This window comes from Molothrus aeneus, chromosome 5 (assembly GCF_037042795.1).
Source record: "Molothrus aeneus isolate 106 chromosome 5, BPBGC_Maene_1.0, whole genome shotgun sequence".
Taxonomy (NCBI): Eukaryota; Metazoa; Chordata; class Aves; order Passeriformes; family Icteridae; genus Molothrus; species Molothrus aeneus.
The window spans coordinates 12,524,199-12,544,642 of record NC_089650.1 but is presented as its reverse complement, the minus strand read 5'-3'; the positions used below and the strand labels follow the sequence as shown (position 1 = coordinate 12,544,642).

The window sequence follows — 20,444 nt, the reverse complement described above, 5'->3', positions numbered from 1 at the left end:
TATTCTTGCTCTTAGTTAAAGCAGATGGGAATGTGAAATCAGCACACTGGACTAGTGTTATGATGAAACACACAAAAGCTTACATAAATTATTTCCTTGTCTAAAGTATTGGACTGGTGATTCAGTTACCTTCAGATTTGTGTTAAAGAAGATGATGTGAGGGTCTTTTTGCTGTATCAATGAAAAGCTGTGTCAGTTCAAAATTTAACCTCTCTACCCAGCAAAAACTGCTTCAGGCTGGTGCTCATTTCAGTTACCATAACAAAGTATTTAAAGGAAATTTTATAACCAGCTTGGAAGAAGAAATTAATTTATTTTCTCTGCTAGTCAAAGGTGTTTAGAGTAATGTTAATTTGATGCTTGAAAACAATAAATATCTTTTTTTAGATACACCATAAAATGGATTCAGTAATTCATACCTAAAGTCTTTTCCTATTGGTAATCTCCAGGGACCTGTGAATGTGCTAGCATTGATTTTGGTTGGCTAAATCAGTTTGTCTTGGCAAGAATGAAAACTACTTCATCAAAGTCAGTGCTGCTTTTTAGACTCTGAGGCTGTTCTGGACTGTTTGAGTGTTCTGGGATCACTGAAGTGAAGGCCTAAAAGGCAGACCAGGTGACTATTTTTGTGTAGCAAGCTGCTATTCTACAAGGCTGTCAGATTTCTTCAGCATATTTTATAAAAATGCATCTCTTGGGGTGTGTAGGTGTATTTCATTCCAGTTTGCAGTTAAGGTTGGCAGTGTGTGGATTGGTGCTTTAGGTGAGAACGAGGTTGCAGGATGGAATCTATACAGAATCATTCCAGAGGCAGACTGAGGAGCAGGAAAGCACTCTTGTTCAGGTCATATGGGAAATCTAGTACTTCTGCACATAAGCCCAAGGATTATTTCAATAAAATTCCAATAGTAAGAAAATTGGGGTAGTAGCAGTTGAGTCTTCATTGGTAAAATTCAGTCTACTGTGTTGACTTTTCGTGTTTGAACTCATAATCAATTTTAGTTCTTCTCAAATCTTCAAAGTTAATTGAAAAATGGAGTATTTGAGGTTCCAGTTCTGTGCTTGAACAACTGATTTGTGGAAGAGGAAGGATATATAAAGTTCTGTTGCTATGATGAAAGGTCAGATTACCTTTTTTTGTGTTATTTCATGGAATCATAGAATGGTTGGATTGGAAAGAACTTAAAACATATCTAGCACCAGCCTCCCTGACATGAACACAGACACCTTCCACTAGACCAGGTTGCTCAGAGCTCCATCTTCCCTGGCCCTGAAAACTTCCACAGCCACCTGTTCCAGTGCCTCACCACCCTCTCAGTAAAGAATTTCCTCCTAATATCTCACCTAAATGTTTCCCAGAGCTGAACACAGCAGTCCAGGTGAGTGAAGAGGGGTAGAATTGCCCTGCTGGCCCCATGGCTTTGGGTGCAGTCCATGGTACATTTGGCCATTCACCGCCAGGTCCTTCTCCCCGGGGCAGCTCTTGATCCATTCTCTGCCCAGCCTGTACTTGTGCTGTTTGAATACAAGTAAGATGGCACTGCAGCCTCTCTAAAGTGAAGAAGATCCTGCAGGGGCCTTTCTTTAGAACTTGGAGCTCTCTTCCATGAGAGCAGGAGAAATGCTGAGTGTTTTTCAATACTGCAGCTTGCATTCCGTGTCACATACTTTGAGGAATTTATGACAAATACTCAGAGTTACTGAGAAGGGGAAAGCAAAATGATCCACTGGAAGGAATCTAGAAATATTGTACAAATATGCAGAGATGGAGGAGGTATGACAGCTGAAGTGCAGTTGAAATTAGTTAGGAATCTGGAAGGCATAGGAAGATCTGTACCAGCTGTTTTATGAAGTATAGGACCTACTGAAAAAATTATAAAAGCTTTTTTACCTCTGGTTTTATTGGTAGGTGAAGGATGTACAAGTTAATGTTATTAGAATTGTGGTAGCTTGGTTTTTTTTGGGTTTTGTTGTTCATTTTTGGGTTTTTTCCTTTTGGGAAGGTTTTATAGTTATCTTTCTGTACAAAGGGCAGGATATAGAGAAGTTTGCTTAGCTGTGCACAGTGAAAGAGACAACAGTTGTAGTTAAAATGCAAGAAATTCTGATTAGGTGTAAGAGAAAAAATACTCCCTGTGAGGATGATCAAAATGAAAGGGCTTATGCCTGGAGAACTTTTGGAATCCTCAGTCCTTGGAGGTCTTTGGAACTCAGCTGAGCAGCCTGATCTGATTGGACCTGCTTAAGAGCAAATGTTAGACTGCATAACCTCCAAAGTTCCCTTTCAGCCTTAAATAGTCTGTAATGGCATGAGTCACTAGACTGACAAGCTTGTAGAATTAAACTCTCCTTATATTTTTAGGTTATTAGTCAGATTTCAGGAAGTGTGGTATTTAAGTTTTCCCTCATTTCCACCAGTGTTTATGACCCGTGGATTAGCTGTATAAAAAACATCATGTTGTTTTTGCTGTTTGAGTGTGGACTGAAGTTTGTGCTTGCCTTACAATATTTCTGAGCTCACAGTTATTTTAGAAATGGTAGAATGATTGACTTGTGTGTAGAAAATGGGTGTTTTTTTCAGTTGTTTCTACGGCATTGTTTTTAGGGATTCTCAGTCAAGGTGTTTACATTTTCCTTGCTAGAGAGGTAACGTTTGGTTAGATGAGCCCCAGAGCTGCCATGTGACAGCAGTAAACACTTGAAAGCTCTATGAACATACAACTGAAACAAACACAGGTTAAACAGTAAAGTACTTTGGCTTATGTACTTAAAATACAACCATTTTGAGAATTGAAATAGAATGACAAAAATAACTTAATGTGTTTTCAATTTCAGAGTATTTACCTGGTGTTTGTGGATTTTTGAGGGGTGGGAGAGTGGGTTTGTGGATTTTTTTAAAAGTCTTTCCAGTGATGAATGAATCTGGAGAAGTTATAGTGGAAAATGATTGAAGGGGTGTGAGCAGACTCAAGCTCTGAGAAAATGAAATAGAGTGTTTGGGGAAGATTAAGTCATAATCAGTTCATCCATGCCCCCCACATACCAACTGTGGAAGTGCAAGATTGTTTTCTAAACTGTTTGAGTATATGGCTAATAAATCACACCTGTAGAAAAAATTATCCAAGCTTGCTCTTCCTTCAGAAGACTAAGGAATAGATTGTTCTTAAGTGATTTCAGAGCTCAGTTTATATATGTTCCACTACAAAACATAGAACTTAACATTTCAGGCACTTAGCTTGATTTAAAAACTAAAACTTAGTTATATTGGAGGGAAAGATTTCATTCAGTAGATACCAATATAATTTCTGTTATAGCAGAAATGTCTTGAGATTATACCCAATATCGTTAATTTACTTCTGCCATCTCATTTAATCTCTTTGAATTTTAAAAAATAAATAATACAACCAGCATAAACAAAGCCTATGGAGAAAATAGTAAATATAAAGATTTTGTAAGTAGCATTTTCAATATGCAGCAAAAAGTCAAAGTATCTCATCCATAGGGCTTGAACTTTTCTCTATAGAAAGAGGATTTTTTACTCTTCCTCTTGTCCATTGAGACAGCAAAGTTGTTGCTATGCTTAAAATGTCAGAGTTATCTAATACACTGTAAGGGTGGCCATCCCTTGTGTGCAAAGAGATGGAAGTAATGCAACAGACTGTACAGTGAGTTATTTTCTTTCCTACTATAATAAAGACAGGAATTACACAGCAGCTCCTGCAAGAGGCTTCCCTGCCCTCTAAGGACATCTGACTGCATGGAATCTGATTTCCTTCATTAAAACTGAAATGAAAGTAATGCATGAAAAGGGGACATGCAGTTATTTTTGCATGATAAGTACAGATGGAGATATGGAGTTGTTTCTAAATCTGAAAGAGCATTTTAATGCCATAAGTATTGCAGGCACTGCTCTACTAATACAGTTAACCTATGCAATAGGATTTAATGAGGCCACAGTTTCTATTCCTGTGGTAGGACTGCAGTGTAAATCCCAGCTACTAATTGCCGGTGTGATCAGATGCCAAGTCATGGAACAGATGAAGGAAATGATCAAATAAATTCTCACACTGATTAGTTCCCTTATTGAATTCATCATTCAGCCACTGATTCTGGTGCAGTGGTGGGAAGGGTCAAACTTTGGCTGGAAGTAGCAAAGCTGTTGCTGCCCCACAGGAGAAAAGCTGGTACTCAAGTGAAGGGTGAGCTGTGGCATTCGTAGCCTGGCAGTAATGTTCTAGAACAACACTTCTGCCAAACCACAGTGCTCACATGAACACCTGGCTCAGGTTTGGTTTCAGTTCCTGTGCCACTGCAAAATAAGCCTGTGCTTGAAGCACCTGGAGTGTGCTGTAGGGTGCTAGAATGGTGATTAGGTTTAACCTAGATTAGGTTAATGGTGAAGTTTAACCTAGATTAGGTTAAACTTGAGTTTAGCTCATTTGGCTTTAAGTGTTGATGCTTCTGAAACTGGCAGAAGGTGGGAAAAGAGGGAGTTAGCAGATAAAGGGAGACCAAGGCAGGCATTGAATACAGCCTTGTGTAATAAAGGCTGCAGAAAGGCAGGGGCAGTTGAAGGATGGAATCAGTTAGGTGTGGTTAAATAATCTCCCTGGAAAATAATGAGCTTCAGAACGTGTACTTTATGACTAAACATGTTCATTTTCATGGAGCTGAGGTCATAATGTGCATTAGGGACAAAGTCAGCAAACTCTGGTTCATTCTTTTAACGAGGGCTGCAAAAGAAAAAGGAATTAAATTTGGCACGACTTATTCGGGCAGCTGTTAAGGTGCAGATCCTTCCAGATTACTCTGGGACATCCACCAGGTATGCAGGAGGGTAGAGGGCAGCTTGGCTGTCAGGATCTCCTCTCTGAGCTCAGGAAGAAAGAGGGGAGCATAAAAATGGGATTTGGGGGTGGGTACCCAAGAAGAACATAGTCACTTCCCCAGGGTGTGCAGAGATGGAACTAAAAAAGCCAAAGCCTTGACTAGAGCTAAACTGGAAAAGGACATGAGATATAACAAGGGATTTTGTGTAGATATATTGGCAAGAGAAGGTAAAGCAAGGAAAATGTGAGTGAGAGAGGGTAATGAAAGAATTAAGTTCAAGAGTAAGTATTTTTGACAGTAGTCACTTAAGAAATTAGTTAGAACAGATGTTTTTATGGATTAAATTGCTCTATTACAGAAAGTGGGTGATAGTTGCATTCACAGGCTGCTATAATGAATCCTACTCTTAGTTACTTAAAAAGCAAAGTTCTTAAAAGTATTTGGAAGTGAGTTTCCAGTTTTTATTTTTCCTGTCCTGCAGTGAAAAATTGAAAGTCACATTTCAACTGAAATTGATACCTTAAGATCTCCTAATTTAAAGTTCTTCTGTTAGCCATTTTATGTGACTTTTTGAAATAGGGTATAAAAGTCTTCTTTTATGTCATCTTGTTTAGTAATTGGAGATTCACAGAGGCTTTTCTTTACTCCCAATCAGATTTTAATAGAGGGGATTAAAGCAGATACGTTACACCCATGAAACATCAGTTCCCAGGTGTTTTTAATGATAATACATAGCTGGTGCCCTGGGTCTTTGATCTGAAAAGAAAAATGTGACTAATGTGGTTTGTGCCAGACTTAGCCTTAAATGGCTGACTGAGTAAATTCAGTGTATTCTGGAAGGCCATTATAGAGGTGATCATGTCTTTTCTTTTGCCTGGGCAAATTACTTTCTGAAGCTGTGCACAAATATTTACACCATTGTTAGTGAATGTGTGGGTGTACTCTAGAAAGTGAAAATAAATAATCTTCTTTCAGGAGAAGTCTGACCTTTGAAGCTACATTTTATTTTGAGGGTGATATGATTCCTTGATTCTGTCTTAATTGTATCTCCTCCAAATACACAGCTTAACCTCCTTGCTGCTCTGTTAGACTCTAGAAAATGGCAGAAGTCCCATAAAACCTCCTTGAAGAATCGTTCTGTCACTTTTGGTCTAGTGCACAGAAGATTTTGCTCCTGTGGGTGTAAAGGAAAAATTAAGCTTAATTTTGTCAGCTCATGTGGATTCTGACCATGTGCCTCTGCAGGGGATGGTGATTTTTCGTGTAAACCTTCAGCAGCTTTGTTTCAGCCCACCAATATATTGGTTACTTTGCTGTCTCAGAGTTCTGTATTGAGAATCATCACTTCATAAGATTGCTGATACCCAAGTTCATAACATTCTTTATGGCATGTTTGGCCAGTATTACTCAAAACCACAGTAAATTTGGAAAACTTGATGCAGAGATAATGTTTCTCTTTGAATCTTTACTTGTGTGCTGTTTCCTGCACCAACCTCTGACAGGGCTTGAGAGACCACTTCATCTCATCGTGTTGGTATAATTAGCCACCCCTTCACCAGAGCTGTCTCATTTATGAGGCAGGGGCTTAAGTCTTCATTTTATGCCTAAAGATTTAATTCCAACCCCCCTGCATGGCAGGAGCACCTTCCACAAGACCAGGTTGCTTAAAGCCCCATCCAGCCTGACCCTGAGCAGGTGGATTGGGACTTGATATTTAAGGTATTATTATATCAGCTTCAATATGTACTCCTGTACTGTGTAATGTGCACATTATAAAATATACCCCAAAAATGGAAATTAAAGATGAACTAAAGATGAAATGAATGCTATTTTTACATTTTAATAATAGTACAATATATAGTTTCTTTTTGCAACCCACTGGATTTTCTTGCACCCTTTTCTGAGTTTTCACACCTCACTTTGGAAACCACTGCTTGTCCTATAGAGAGATGTCCTAGGTAAATAGGAGATCTAAAGACCTGAGAGAAATTACCTGTGAAGAGTCCTGTAAGTTTTTTAATGTATATATGTTGGTGACTGCATTTGAAATAAGTGGTTTTGCCAGTTTGATCCCTGTATATTAAATGCATTGGTTTATCTTCCCTTCCTACTTCTGTATTTCTTGGACTGGAAGTAGGAAAGGCCAGGTAAAGCTTTATGACATTCAGTGGTCTGTTTTACAGTGGCTTTTCAAACCTATGAAACACCTGGATGTTTGACTTGGTTTATTGCAGAATATAGGAGTACTTGATTTTTTTTTATTTTTCTAACTTATGTCTGTGTTCTGTTAATTCAGACTAAAATGTTCTGATGTTTAACTTTGAATGTTAATGATACATGTTCTCAGTGCCAGTATTCAATACCATGTAATCTGTGTTTGGGACATCCTTCTTTGCAAACCTTTTGCTAGGTACTCCCCTATAAACACATTTTTATCATCTTTACAGGGATCTTAAAAAACTAGGAGTTTGGGTATTTTTTTTTTTTCCTCTGAAAGTTCATCATCCAGCAGGAATTTATTCCACAGCCAGCCTAGGAGAGGACCTTTGTTTTATTCTTTAAAAACAAAAGAAAAATTACTATAGTTTATAAGCCAGTGAGCCAAATAATATTTATAAGCTTAAGGAAGTGAGAGCTTTGCTGGACTGTCCCAATCTTGAGAAGTGATGACTCTAACTTTCCTTTGGACTGTGAATTTTATGGCTTGACTGTATGCTGTCCCAGGAGTTAGCTTGCCTGCCCTTCTCCCATGCTCCTTTACTTGGCATGTGTCAGGCTTTACAAGGGTTTTTGGAGATCGTTTTGGTTTGGGTTGGTTATTGTGTGGTTGGCTTCTCAAACCTGTGCACCCAATCCCTAATGTATCAGCAAACATGATGGGTTTTGTAAATGCCAGTTGTTTTAAAATTGTGGGAAGAGTCCCTGTGCAAGTAAAAGTATGGGTAGAGTTTAATGTTCAACATAAGTACATGCTGCTTCTTTATGTGCTTTCCCAGACTATTTATGTGCTCTTAGCCTACTTTGATCTGGGTGGGTTTTTTTAATTGGAACATAATTGTCAATGAAATTCAGCAAATGAGAAGCTACATCACAATACTATCTGCTACAAGGGTATATGATGAATAATTGAATATTCTATTGAGAAGAGAGGAGAATAATGAGGTCATGTTATTTGACTAGTAGTGTAAAACTGATTATATAGAACATCAAAAGCAGAATAAGATTTCCTTCTGGCAATCTTCTCTTCCATTCTTAGAAGGGAAGTAATGTCTGGAAGATGTATGTCAATCCCTCTATTCTGTGCACTTTCTAAAACTTTGGGACAGGAGTGGAGGAGCTGCAGGGGCTCTATAGAGAACTATCAATTGGTGCTGCAGCTGAAATTCTCCTGATTGTTTTCCTGTGGAGTTACAGGGCTTGAGGTATGATGCAAAATTTAGCCACTTCCTAAAACACTAAGATTCCTTGCACATAAGAACAAGAAGCCACTTACCACACAGCTTGTCTCTAGTTGGTTTCCAGTAACTTCTTGTCACTAAGGAAGGGCAGTAAATCAGTTTATCCTTAGTTGCACAACCCAAGGTGAGGAAACAAAGCTGATTAGGTACTCAGTAAATTAAATTTTGTTTACGCCTTAAGAGATGTCTCAATCCACTCGTATGAGAGGCATTAGAGTACAGCTTCCTGTGGCCTGATTTGCTTGACTCTTCAGACTTGTTTGTATCATGTAGAATTGGCAAATGCTATTTATAAAACAGGGTGGACAGTTTCATAATTGGGTTTTAAATTATGGATCGTCTGGACTCACTTGCTGGTAGTTATGATGCTGACCTGCTTCTATGCAGCTGGTTTGTCATTATGCAAAGCTTCAGTATTCATAGAAGCAGATAAAGGAACTTGGCCAGATAACTATGATTCTAGTTATGGGGCAAGAGAAGCAAAATGAGCCATTTTGTACAAGCTCTCATGATTTTTTTTTATTGGTTTGGTTTGGGTGTTTTTTTAAATCATGAGTAGTTACCTAGTGCACTTGTACCTTGTGTACAGGGACACCTGAGATGCAGTACAGAACAAGGGATCAAGGTTGACTTAAAGTCATAAGTGCAGATGTGAGGGAATAAAAATTGAGCAACTTAATTTTCATTTTTCTTGGGCTGTGACTGAAATATTTGGGTGGAACATTCTTTAGCATATTTGTCGCAGACATCTTTTTCACTAAAAATCTTTTCTTTAAGATTTTCCCTTCTGAGAGGCTGAGGCCTCAGAAAAAGAATGTAAACAATGGTTATCTGCTGCTGTGGAATGCAACAGGTAGATTTTTGGTTGGGCCATCTTGAATGTTTATCATTAATGGCCAATCAAGATGGAGCTATCTCGCACAGAGTCCGAGAGAGCTGCCTTTTGTTATCATTTTCTTTTCTTTTCTATTCTATTCTTAGCTAGCCTGCTGAGAGACGAAACCTTTACTTCTATTTCTTTTTAGTATAGTTATAATGTAATATATATATCATAAAATAATAAATCAGCCTTCTGAACATGGAGTCAACATTCTCATCTCTTGCCTCATCCAAGAACCCCTGTGAACACTGTCACACATGTTTAAGGGTGTTGGATTTCTTTCAAGCTCTTCCTCTTGTGTTAACTCCAAAATTTTACTGATGAGATTATGTTTATTTTAAAGGGTGAAGATGTCAACCGGACACTTGAAGGTGGGAGGAAGCCTCTTCACTATGCAGCAGACTGTGGCCAGCTTGAGATTCTGGAATTTTTGCTCTTGAAAGGAGCTGACATTAATGTATGTATTATTGTATTTGCAAATGGGTCTTAAAGTCTTCCCACACACACCAGAGAGATTGGTGTAAGTGCTTAAACAGTCACTGAAAAGTATAAATCAAACTAAACAATTCAATGCATTTCAAAATATTTGAGAGGTGGGATTCTAGAGGTTAGAAGTTCACAATTATGCTTATTAAATGTTTTAATTCTCTTTGGACACATTGGAAAAAAGTGTGTCTCTTCTTTGGAGACATTCTTTCTTGTTTAAGACATTTTCCTGTAGCTTGACATGCATGGCTTCTTGTTTTGAAAAAATTTGACTAAGCTGTATCAGCCCTGCAGAAGTTAAATTCCCAAATACTTTAACCATACACCCCAAATGTGCCTTAGAATGCTCGTCCAAAAGTTAACATGTAAGACATCTTAGCTTTAGCTCTAACAAAAATGCTAGGATTTCACTCCTGGTTGTCTGGAAAGATTATCTCTTCCTTGGGAATTTTCCTAGCTGGGGAAGAGTTAAAAATAGCATTTCAGTTGCTCCATTTCTTATTCTTTCCAGGACTGTAGTTTAGAGAGAAGACAGCCAAAAGAATATTTCAGCCAAAACTATTTTCTGAAGTGATGCTGCCTGTGAAATGGGAGAATTAGGAGTAGTGTTTTTAAATTGGGCAAAATTTTTGAGCTAAACCGCTCAATTGGCCTAAAATTATGGACAAGCTTTGGGATACCTTGAAGTCTTGTGGAAGATAGATCTTGCTATTACCTCTTTTTTAAATTATAACTTTCCTGTATTAAAAAAGAGATAAAAAATCCTGTGGAATGCATTTCTGGCTAATATTCTTAAATTTTTACTTCCTTACTGTTTTTTACTTCCTTACTGATTAAAGAAAATTAAGAAGTTCTGTGAAACATTACAATGCTGTGTGAAATTGTCCTTCAAGTAATTGTATCTCAATTTGCAGGCTCCAGACAAACACAATATCACACCACTCCTATCAGCAGTCTATGAGGGCCACGTTTCCTGTGTGAAATTGCTTCTGTCAAAGGTGAGATAGGAATGTTTTGAACAAGTTACCCATTAGCAAAGCATATTACTGGGATTTTTTTTTTTGCAATAACATTATGATGCTCCAGATGATATGTTCAGAACATCAAACAGATGCTAAAACAGAGTACTCTGATCATGGTGAAAGATAGCTGAAAGACAAAGTTGAAGGACTTCTGTTGTGTAGCAAAAGTAACAGTGACCGTAAGAGTATTGTGGGCTCCAGCTAGAGAGCAGAGCTGCAAATCAGTAAGGGGAAAAAAAATGCATTCCTTCAGTGGATTTGGCTTTGGCAGCTGTTTAAGTGCTTCATGTGATGCAATCTCTGCTGTGAAGTTGCTCAGAGGTGTGGTTTCCCTCAACTTTTGCCAGATGACTGAGAACCCATCTGGGTTGGCAGAGGGAGGGGAAATAAAAGTAGGGAGCCAAGCTTTCTCTTTCCTACAGCTTGTAAATTTTGTCCTGAGAAGAATAACCTTAATCTGTCTCTGTTTGCACTTCGATTTTTATTACAAAAGTGATCAATTTTACAAAGCCAGTAGTTAATTCAGGCAGTCTTTTTTCTCCATTCACATACACTCCTTCTTGATTACACTTAAGTCATTTGGCCAAAGGAATTCTTGCCATGTAATACTTTCATGTGCCACTTACAGGGTAAAGTTTTCCTTAACTTCCTCAATGCTTCATGAATTTCACTTTGATCTGGTCTGATACTACTTATGCTTTTTTTGTAAACAAATGCAGTGACTGTTAATTTGCTATTCAGATGGTGTGTCCGACTTGCTTAAATTTATTGTGAGGATTGATCCTTCATTTAGGATCATCATAAAATAAGGTATCCTTTATCCCATGTTGATTTATTTCCATTTCTGGTTTGGAGGGTTTTCCCAAATAGATTACTTCAAATAATTTCAGATTACTTTCAGATTATTTCAAATTACATTCAGATTTCTTCATGCTGAGTTAAATGCTGATTGCTTCCATTTACATGGGCTAGCTGATGAAGTATTTATAAGCTGGAAGTTGGCTTATCAGCTCTATCTGTTTGAGGCAGGGCTTATATGTAGAGATTGTTCTGTCTCTTAACACAGTTATTTTATTAACCTTGTTTAAACATTAGTTTAAACTAATCATGCCTTGCTTGTACCATAGTCATATGTTCTTTGGTAGCAGATACCTGGGAATCAGAAGTCAACCCTTACTGAAAGATGTAAAAATTCCTGACTGTTTAATGTTCTTCCCACTTACTAAGCCAACATTCTCCATTGCTTTTTGTGCTGGATGGACTGTGGAGGTGTTGGAAACCTTTTACATGAGACTCAAGCTATTGAAGGGAGGAGAAGGAGGAGTAGTTCAAGAAATGTTTCAGACATTGATCCGTGTTTTTCTTTAATAATCTGGTGTTTGATTTGTAATGTAAAAAGTTGTGGATTTTAATGTCAGAGAAGCCAGAATGTTAAAATAGACAAGAGTTTTGAAAGCTTAGAGAATGAGGGCTATTGCATAGGATGTAACAAACTTCATCCATTTGTTCAACTCCCAAAATAGTTCTGCTTTTGTTTACAAGAAGTATCCTGTCAAGTTGGGCAGTTAAGCCCCTTTTTTCTTCTCTGACAGTGGCAAAAGGAAGAGCTGTGAGTATGACCACATCTGCTCACTCATTTCCCTCATTCATGGTTGCTGTACTGGGGATTTCAGAGGTGCATACATCTGTCCCCTGTTCAGAAGTGTTGGCAGATCTGTTGGCCATGACTTCATCCATGTACTTTTTGAACAAGAAGACATCTGCCTCTGTTGTGTCATCTGGCAACTCTTCTTAGCAGTTTGCTGCTTGCTGTGTAAACCAATCTTCTCCCAGCTTCGTTAAGTGCCCCCAGTTCTGGTTTCACAGTTTGGTGGGAGCTCAGCTCTCATCATGGGTTCTGTGCTTGTTGCTTTGGGTTTTTTCCAGAACTGCAGCTGGAGCCAAGTAGCTCATGTGTGGCTCTCAGAGCCTGTTTAACATTTGTGCTTTGCCTGGTGACTTAAGTGGGCAAACATCCTTGTTTGTTATTACCCTGCCCAGGAGAGAGCGTTTATATTTATTTGCGTATGTGTATTTTCAGAGTAGAACATAACACAAATATTAGGAACTTTTTACTTGGGGAAAGTAGAGAATACTATGAAATCATTGTACTTCCATGAGTTTTTTAATAAAGTTGCTTCCAGGCAGTGTTGTACTTCTACAAATTAAAGTCCTCTTGACCTGACCTTTATTGTTTCCTTCTCTTTTTATTGAATGTAGGCAGGAGTCTTTCCATCTAGCTAATGGCCAATTTTCTAAATTTATTAGTACTGAGTTTAATAAACGGTGTCCTCCTTAGGTAGTCATGACCCTCTTATCCTACATTCAATAAAGCTGTTTTAGAAACCCAGGTCTTGAATGTCAGTAATTTTTCTGAAGTATTTTTCTGAGGGGGGAGAGCAGTCCCATGTTAAGATTAAAACCTCTCTTTATACTTCCAAGTTAGCCCAGTTAACTGTTATCTTTGGTGCCCTAAGTGCTGGTACATTGGTGGAGAGTTTTATGAATTAAAGTTCTTTAAATTCTGTCAGGTCAATTACTGCATAGTTCCATTTTTCTTCAAATCAAGATTTTCCATCAATGAACAGCTTTTGAAGCCTTCTTGATTTCCACATAGATTCTAATCTGAGTGCTATCTAAGCAGTAGAAACAATCAACACCTGCCATAGAAGCTATTTGTACTCTTATTTGCCTTTCTTTTCCCTGGACAACTAAGATTACAAGTGTTGAATACGTACTAAATCTCTTGGGGCTTTTCTTAGGGGAAAAATAAATGTTTTACAAGCCGTGTTCCCATGGTTTCAGCCCAAGTGTGTGTTTGCAGTAACCAAATTGTCATTTGTTGGGAACAGGCTAATTCAGCTCATGTTCATATGCCAAAGAACTGCAGCATCCTTGTACTGTTTGGGCCAAGGATGTTACACAGTGATAGGAGAGAGGAAATACTAAAAATTGCTCCTGTCACTGGAGTGAACTCAATGCATCTCTTGCACTGGAAGTCTCTAGAGGCCACAAGGAAGATGAGCAGCTCCAAGAGGATCAGTTTGGCCAGTGGACCACAAGACTGGCAGTGCTGCCATAAAAACCACTGCAAAACCATCTTTTTCAAATGACAGGTTGCGTACATGCAAGTAAAGAGTGTACAAGTTTCAGAGAGGGAAATATGCTGCATTGTGAAAAGTAGCATTGGTAGCACATCACAGTGGTATCAGATCCAGTTTATTAGACTGTTAGAGAAGTTTAGGGAAGTGAGAGTTGTCTTGGGAACAGACATGGTATTATGTATGGAAGTTCAGTGGGGATTTGTGTGTTTAATTAGTGAAGAAGCTATGGAAATTCTAGGTACATTATGTCCTTAAACTATTCAGTGTCCTTAATAGTAACTAACAATCTTCCTTGTAATTGAGAAGGGATTGGTACCTACTCTGTGGAGAGCTTATACATAAACTGAAGACAAGCCTCTGCTGTACACACTTTTGACAAAATGTGTTTGTACCCAAAGTATTTTTCCTGTCATTTTCAAGTGAGATTTGCATATCATCTTGCAGAGTTGTTCTGAAATCAGTCCTGTGATCTCTAATAACTTTTGTCCCCTTATTTAGCTACCCTATTTACAGTTTAGTCTGTGTTTTCCCTTTCATGAATTACACAGTGCTCAAAGCAAACATGACTAGTTAATCACTCTGTTTCCCTTCTTTTGTTCTCCTCCCATAAATCTGGCACAGTGCTTGTGCTAACTTGCAGCAGTTCATTCTAATTCTTTGATTTATCCAGTTGGTGCATTATCCTCCAATTTACCCAGTTGGTGCATTACCCTTCATTTTCCTGTTGCCTCCCTGTTCTGTTTGGTTGCCTTTTAGGTGACCTAACTCTTCCAAAACAAACCTGAGCAATTTTGGACTCAGAATGATTTTGTGGTGTTGTTTTTCTGATGTATCAATAGGGACTTTTTTTTCAGAATGGAAGAGAAGCACAATCCTTGATGAGTGTGGCCATTTTATGATATAAAACTAATATACTATGATTTGTTAGTAAATCAGCTCTTCCAGGTATTACCTGTGTAATTTAGCATGTGAGAGCTTTGTGCACCATAGATTTTGTAGAAGTGTGTAACACTGAATTTTTAATTTTGTAAGAGTAGCAGTTGCTGGAAACAAGAAATACATCTAAGATAAACTGATAATTTGTTGGATTTGCAACTTACTGTGTAACAAAACTTGTGGCTTTTTTCCTTATTTTTGAATGACAAAGTTGGAAACTCAGATTAGCTGCATGCTGAAAAGTTCTGTGCATAAATCTTGTCTGGTTGGTTTCTGAATGAAAACAAGGCACTGCAGTGAAAAGCTGTATGTAATCAATATAATTATTCAAGTTATGTATCTTTTGACACACTTTGTACTGATTTAGCCCGGCATTATGAACTGACAGTCCTTCCCATTGTTTTTCCAGGGTGCTGATAAGACTGTGAAAGGCCCAGATGGACTAACTGCCTTTGAAGCCACTGACAACCAGGCAATCAAGACTCTTCTTCAGTGACAGATGGACTGATATCTTAAATGTCTCTCCTGTGGCCTCACACTGCTGCCTGTCTGTCACTCTTTGCATCTTCCAGCTTCTTCAGCTAAATACTTTGGGGGGAGGGAAATTCTTTATGAGTCAGACTAGTTAGGGGCTTGTATCAAAGATAATCTGGTTGGAGAAGGTTGAAAAGTATTATGAACAGTGTCCCTCTAGGACTTCTTTCCAGTGCACAATCTCTTCCCATTTCTAGTGAAAATGGAAGAAGGAAGACAGACCATGCTGAATACTTGGCTTGTAAGCCTCCTAGATTAGCACTAAGATTTTTTAGATGGATGGAAGTACTTCCTTTAGATGGAAGTACTGTGCTATGTACCTGAAACTAATTGTGAAGGAGACAATAGTCTTATGCTCTTAGTGTCTGCCATAATCTGAAGTGTAGTAATGTAGGTGGCTGGGTTGCTCTTCTCTCTTCTCTCTCACTGGGTAGCTTTATTCTTCTTCTGCCTAAAGCTTCTGTTGCAGTTTTGAGAACTTTTGATACTAGTTATCGGAGCTGTTCTTTATATTGACTAATTGGATGTCACACTAATGTTTTCTGACTCTTGAGCAAACCAAGAAAGACCAGTTGAGGCATGGTGGTGTTACACTCCATAATATCTGCCAAGGTACTTTTGGATGCTTGAATTTGAAGTCTTTCTATCCCATATATTTGTTTCAGTACAGGACAGACATTTTAAATAACTGCTTTTGAGAGAGAGGTCAAAATTGCACTGTAGTTTTTTTTTCCAAAAGGAATGTAAGATGAAATTTCTTTACTCACCACATCAGCATAAAATTCCTAGACATGTGTGAAAGCTCCAGGCTGTTCGGCACACAAGGATAATCAAGGCAAATGTGGAAAATGAACAGTAGTTATTTAGCCATTCAGATCAGCTGAATATTGTTGCTAAACTTTTCTGGTAAAGATAGAACCTTTCTATGTTCAGATGTAGAAGCAGGAAGATGTACAAGCAGAAGTCTTAACTTGCTCTAACTACTACAGAATTTTTTTTAACTGTGCATATCTTCAAATGAGTGTTTCATTGTCAAATGGATGAACCTCTTAAATTCCATTAAGGCACGAGGCTTGTTCTGGAAGTTCCCAGTGTGACCATACCACATTAACCATTGACTTTTAGATAAGATTTACTGTACTAGTATGACAGTCTTGAACATTGATGGGAAGGTATTTAATGATGTTGTAGGCACTCCTGTCACACCTTGTGGTCCTCAGGAATATCTGAGCTGCTGGCTTTCATCCTGAAAATTTTCATTAGACTCCTGGTTCATTTAAAACTGAGTAACAGGCTCTATTCCACCAACTATACATCTTCCTCTCTTTTGAAATACAGATTTCAAACTTTCTGGTAACAAACAGAATACAGAAAAACAAATGTATATAACATCTCATGCTGAATTCTTAAACAAAAGTAGCTGATACTATTTTGGTATCACTGTTGAAATTGAGAGGATATATAGAAGTAGACTGGTGACTACCACTCGTATTTAATGGAGATTTAGTTTTACTTGAATAATGTTGCCTATTAGGATTGAATGTCTCAGATATAAATGCATTGCACTGAGAGGTAAAATGAGAGCGGGAACTGATTTACATCTACACATAGCAAAAGAAAAGCAATGGAGAAAACAATCAACTCTGGCCATAAACTGTACAGTGCAATTACTCTATTTCTTGGAGCTGGGTGGCAAGGAAGAACAGAAGGGTTGGAAATCAGTGATAAATCAATTGATGAACTGCTGATAAAAGAACAAGAATATTTGGTGAACAGTGCTTTTAATAACTATTTATAAGAGGACTCTTTAATCTTATCTCTGATCAGTGCTGGATTGTCATGTCATTGTAATAGTGTGAACACAGACTATAGGTTTAACTCTTTATTCAGCTATGAAAGTAACAATCTTTGGCATCAATTTGCCTCCATATTATGCTATTAAATACTTAGCTATTCAAATACTAGTCTAGAAAACTGCAATCTCTTTTTTACGTGCAGAACTTGATTATTCAAGTTTTTTGTGTTGATTAGTATCAAGTTGTCTGGCCATAGTGGTTTTGTATTTTTGTTGGGTTTTTTTTTTTTTCTTCAGTATTCTTTCCTGCCCTTCCCTTTAACTCTCATTTAAGTGAGCAAAGAAACATCATCTTTGTACTAACTCTTCTGGAGATTCACTGAGGCAATTTTGCCTCCCTTTTTCTACGATTATGGGGACACCTTATTTTTTCTTACTTCACCCTGGTGGGGGGAAAAAGAAGTAAACAGACTTCAGTGAGTCAAGTGTTAATTTGGCTGTAATATATACCCAAGCTGCCTTTTGAGATAGTTAAAAAGATGGCATTTAATGTTTGGCTTATAAAGAAGAAATACTTTTCTGCTTTTTGCACTACATAACAGGTGTTTAATCATTTTGCCCAGGATTTAAAAAAAAAAGGTAAAAATAAAAGCTTATACATTTGTAATTGTCTCAAGACTGGGCTTGTTCATTTGTTTCTTTCTTGTTAGCTATTTTGTGGAAAAAATAATGGGTGGCTTCCTCTATCTTTGAGTAGGTCCTAACTAGATAAAAATACCAAACTGTAAATTATTTTTCATTCTATAAACAGAATTTAAATACTTTGTCAGACTGGAATTGCATATACTTGGAAATCCACTCTGTTCTTAAACCTTTTCCTTTGAAATTTGTGCTGAATAAGTTATAAACTTAAGTATATTTTCAATTTTGTACCCTCTGCTCCCTTTTTCTTACGGGGGGCAAATGAGAAAAGGAGTACAATAGTTAAATGGAACTGAACATAACATTGATTATTTGTAGAAGAGGCTGGCAAGAATAGAGTGTCCTAGGTCAAGCAATTGCAGTGTTGCATGCAAAATTTCAAAACAAACTTGTCTTAATTATATTTTGTAAATGGATAAACAATCATCTTTCTACGCAGTGACAGAAGAAAAATTAGTGCTCTGTGCATTTTGATATTTGACTTTCTCTTTTCACCATTGTTAACTGTTTTGACACAGTTGGGTTCATCATTATCATGGTTCATAGACATCAGAATGCTAAATGATACTGTATTTTTAAGTTTGTGTTGCAAGAATGAATGGAATAAACTTGAATTGTGCGATATGAGAATTTGGAGTTTCATTTCTGTTTCTGCTCCTGTGTTTTATTAACCTCAGGCTACAACATTTTGTTTGCCTGGAAGGCATCTAACTTCCAGCTCACATGTACAGTGATTAAACTGTTTAGCTGCTGCTTATAAGAAACATGGAATGAAAGCTGCTTTGAAAATTAAACATATAATGTTCTTTGTGGCTGTTTTGAGGGGTTTTCAAGTATATCCATTTAAAGGGGGTTTTGATAATTTTGGTGGCCTTGTAATCTCCTTTTCCTGCTTAAATGGTTAAGGTTGAAGATCTTCTATTAATTTTAAATTCTGAGACTGAAATCTGTAAAGAAAGGAATTCTATTACCTGTGAAGACTGAAGCAAATTGCTTTCTCCTTCATCAGAGAAATTGAAAACAGTTATTAACAGAAATCGCAGCTGAAGTATGAATAAAATTGTATAGAAATGTTTATTCATTATTCTTGTGACATCTTTACAGTGACTTTGTCAGGACTTCCTTTTTTAACTTTGCTTGTCAGTAGAGATTTGACTCTAATTGCCTGAAGTGTTTGATATGATTTATTTTAAAATAGACACTTATAAAGAAAAGTACAGGAATATGTGTCAAAGTAGAAGAACTATAAATATCAAAAAAATATTTCAAAATAAATAAAATTTTCCTGGTTTTCTCTGCTAAACTTTGAAAAGTTTACAGAACTTCTCTTGCTGCATGCACAACCTTTCAGTCAAATATTGGAGAGAACAAGAGTGTGTTCACTATGAATACCAAAGCATTTCAAATGGTGTAATGGCCAGTGGCAACTGATGTGTGTGGGCTTCAGTTCTTGTGTTCATATTACTGATTCTTTGTTCTGTGAGTGTTTTTGGTGTGACTTTGGGCTTTTTTTAATGGGCAGTTTTTCTACAGGAGGAAATATTCTTGGTTCAAAATGCAGATTTCTTTCGCTGCCATTCCTCAGTGACTGGCAAACCAAATTCATCTTTGCAGGTAAAGAATCTCTAATATTTATCTATCTATGGCTGATCTTTTGAAAGAGAATGGTTTCCTATCCAAAAGGATGTTGGCCCAAGAAAAGAATTTTTTCAATTGCACCACTTGATTGTTTCTCTCAGTTTGGAGAACTTTATACTCTCAGAGCTCTCCTCAAAATATTTATGTTTTACTCGTGATCTGACATCTGGAAACAGCTTTCAACTCTAAGCTAGGCCATAAACTTCCTAGATGAGTGTTTGAGAAGCACTTGGTTTCATGCAGTGCCTTCAGAGTCTTCACACCCATGCAGATTTTGTCTGCTTGGGAAGTAAGTGAACATTTTTTTCCTAGGATCAGGGCTCCGCTCTTCCCACCTTAGCAGTCAAAACAGTGTTTTCTAATTTTAAACTTGGAAGTGTTGCATTTAAATACCATTGCTTGCTATTGTGACCCAATGTTGTTTTGGAGAGCCTTCTTTTAAATAGAAATCCCGGAGTCTCTTATGTCTTCACTCTTGAGGTTGTGTTTGGAGAGCACCTGAGTGCACCTCTCCATTCTCCCACATCCTAAATGTCTCTGGGATGGGTGCACTGCAGGCTGCCACAGAACACAGGATTCTTTTGTGCTTTTCAGTCACTTCTTCTTTACTACACAATTTTGCAACATTTTAAAATTAAGAACAGAGGCTTTCATGCACTGAGGTTCATCTCGTGGCCATTCAAGTTAAGAGGCAGGACAGTGTGCCAAAACCACAACAGACTGCATGTCTCAATCCAGTTATCGAAATTAATTAAACGAAAATTTATTTCAATTGTCTCAAACTGAACATAAATTTGGAGGGTCCAAAACTCAGTCTCAAAAATAGGTTCTTGGCTGGCGAGCTCAATTTTGGTGCATATATTAAATAATTCACCTCTGAAACATTTCTTTTTGTGTGTTTCATATTATTTTTCCTCTAAGTGAAAGTAATTCCTCATTGCATTTGAAAGAACATTCAGTTTGTTCAACTAAAGCTTTTGTCTCAAAGTAAAATAAACAAGATCTAGTTTGGATTAATGT

The 20,444-nt window shown here is 37.5% G+C and overlaps 1 protein-coding gene across 1 annotated transcript in view; it reads left to right on the top strand.

The window, feature by feature from the left end:
- MTPN (myotrophin) overlaps positions 1–18,408 on the top strand; it is a 31,080-nt gene extending 12,672 nt beyond the window's left edge. The window contains exons 2-4 of the mRNA XM_066549844.1: positions 9,512–9,625; positions 10,569–10,652; positions 15,165–18,408. Of these exons, the coding sequence (XP_066405941.1) occupies positions 9,512–9,625; positions 10,569–10,652; positions 15,165–15,251 (285 nt within the window). The 3' untranslated portion in view covers positions 15,252–18,408. The remainder of the gene's footprint in view (positions 1–9,511; positions 9,626–10,568; positions 10,653–15,164) is intronic.
- Positions 18,409–20,444: the final 2,036 nt, after the last annotated feature.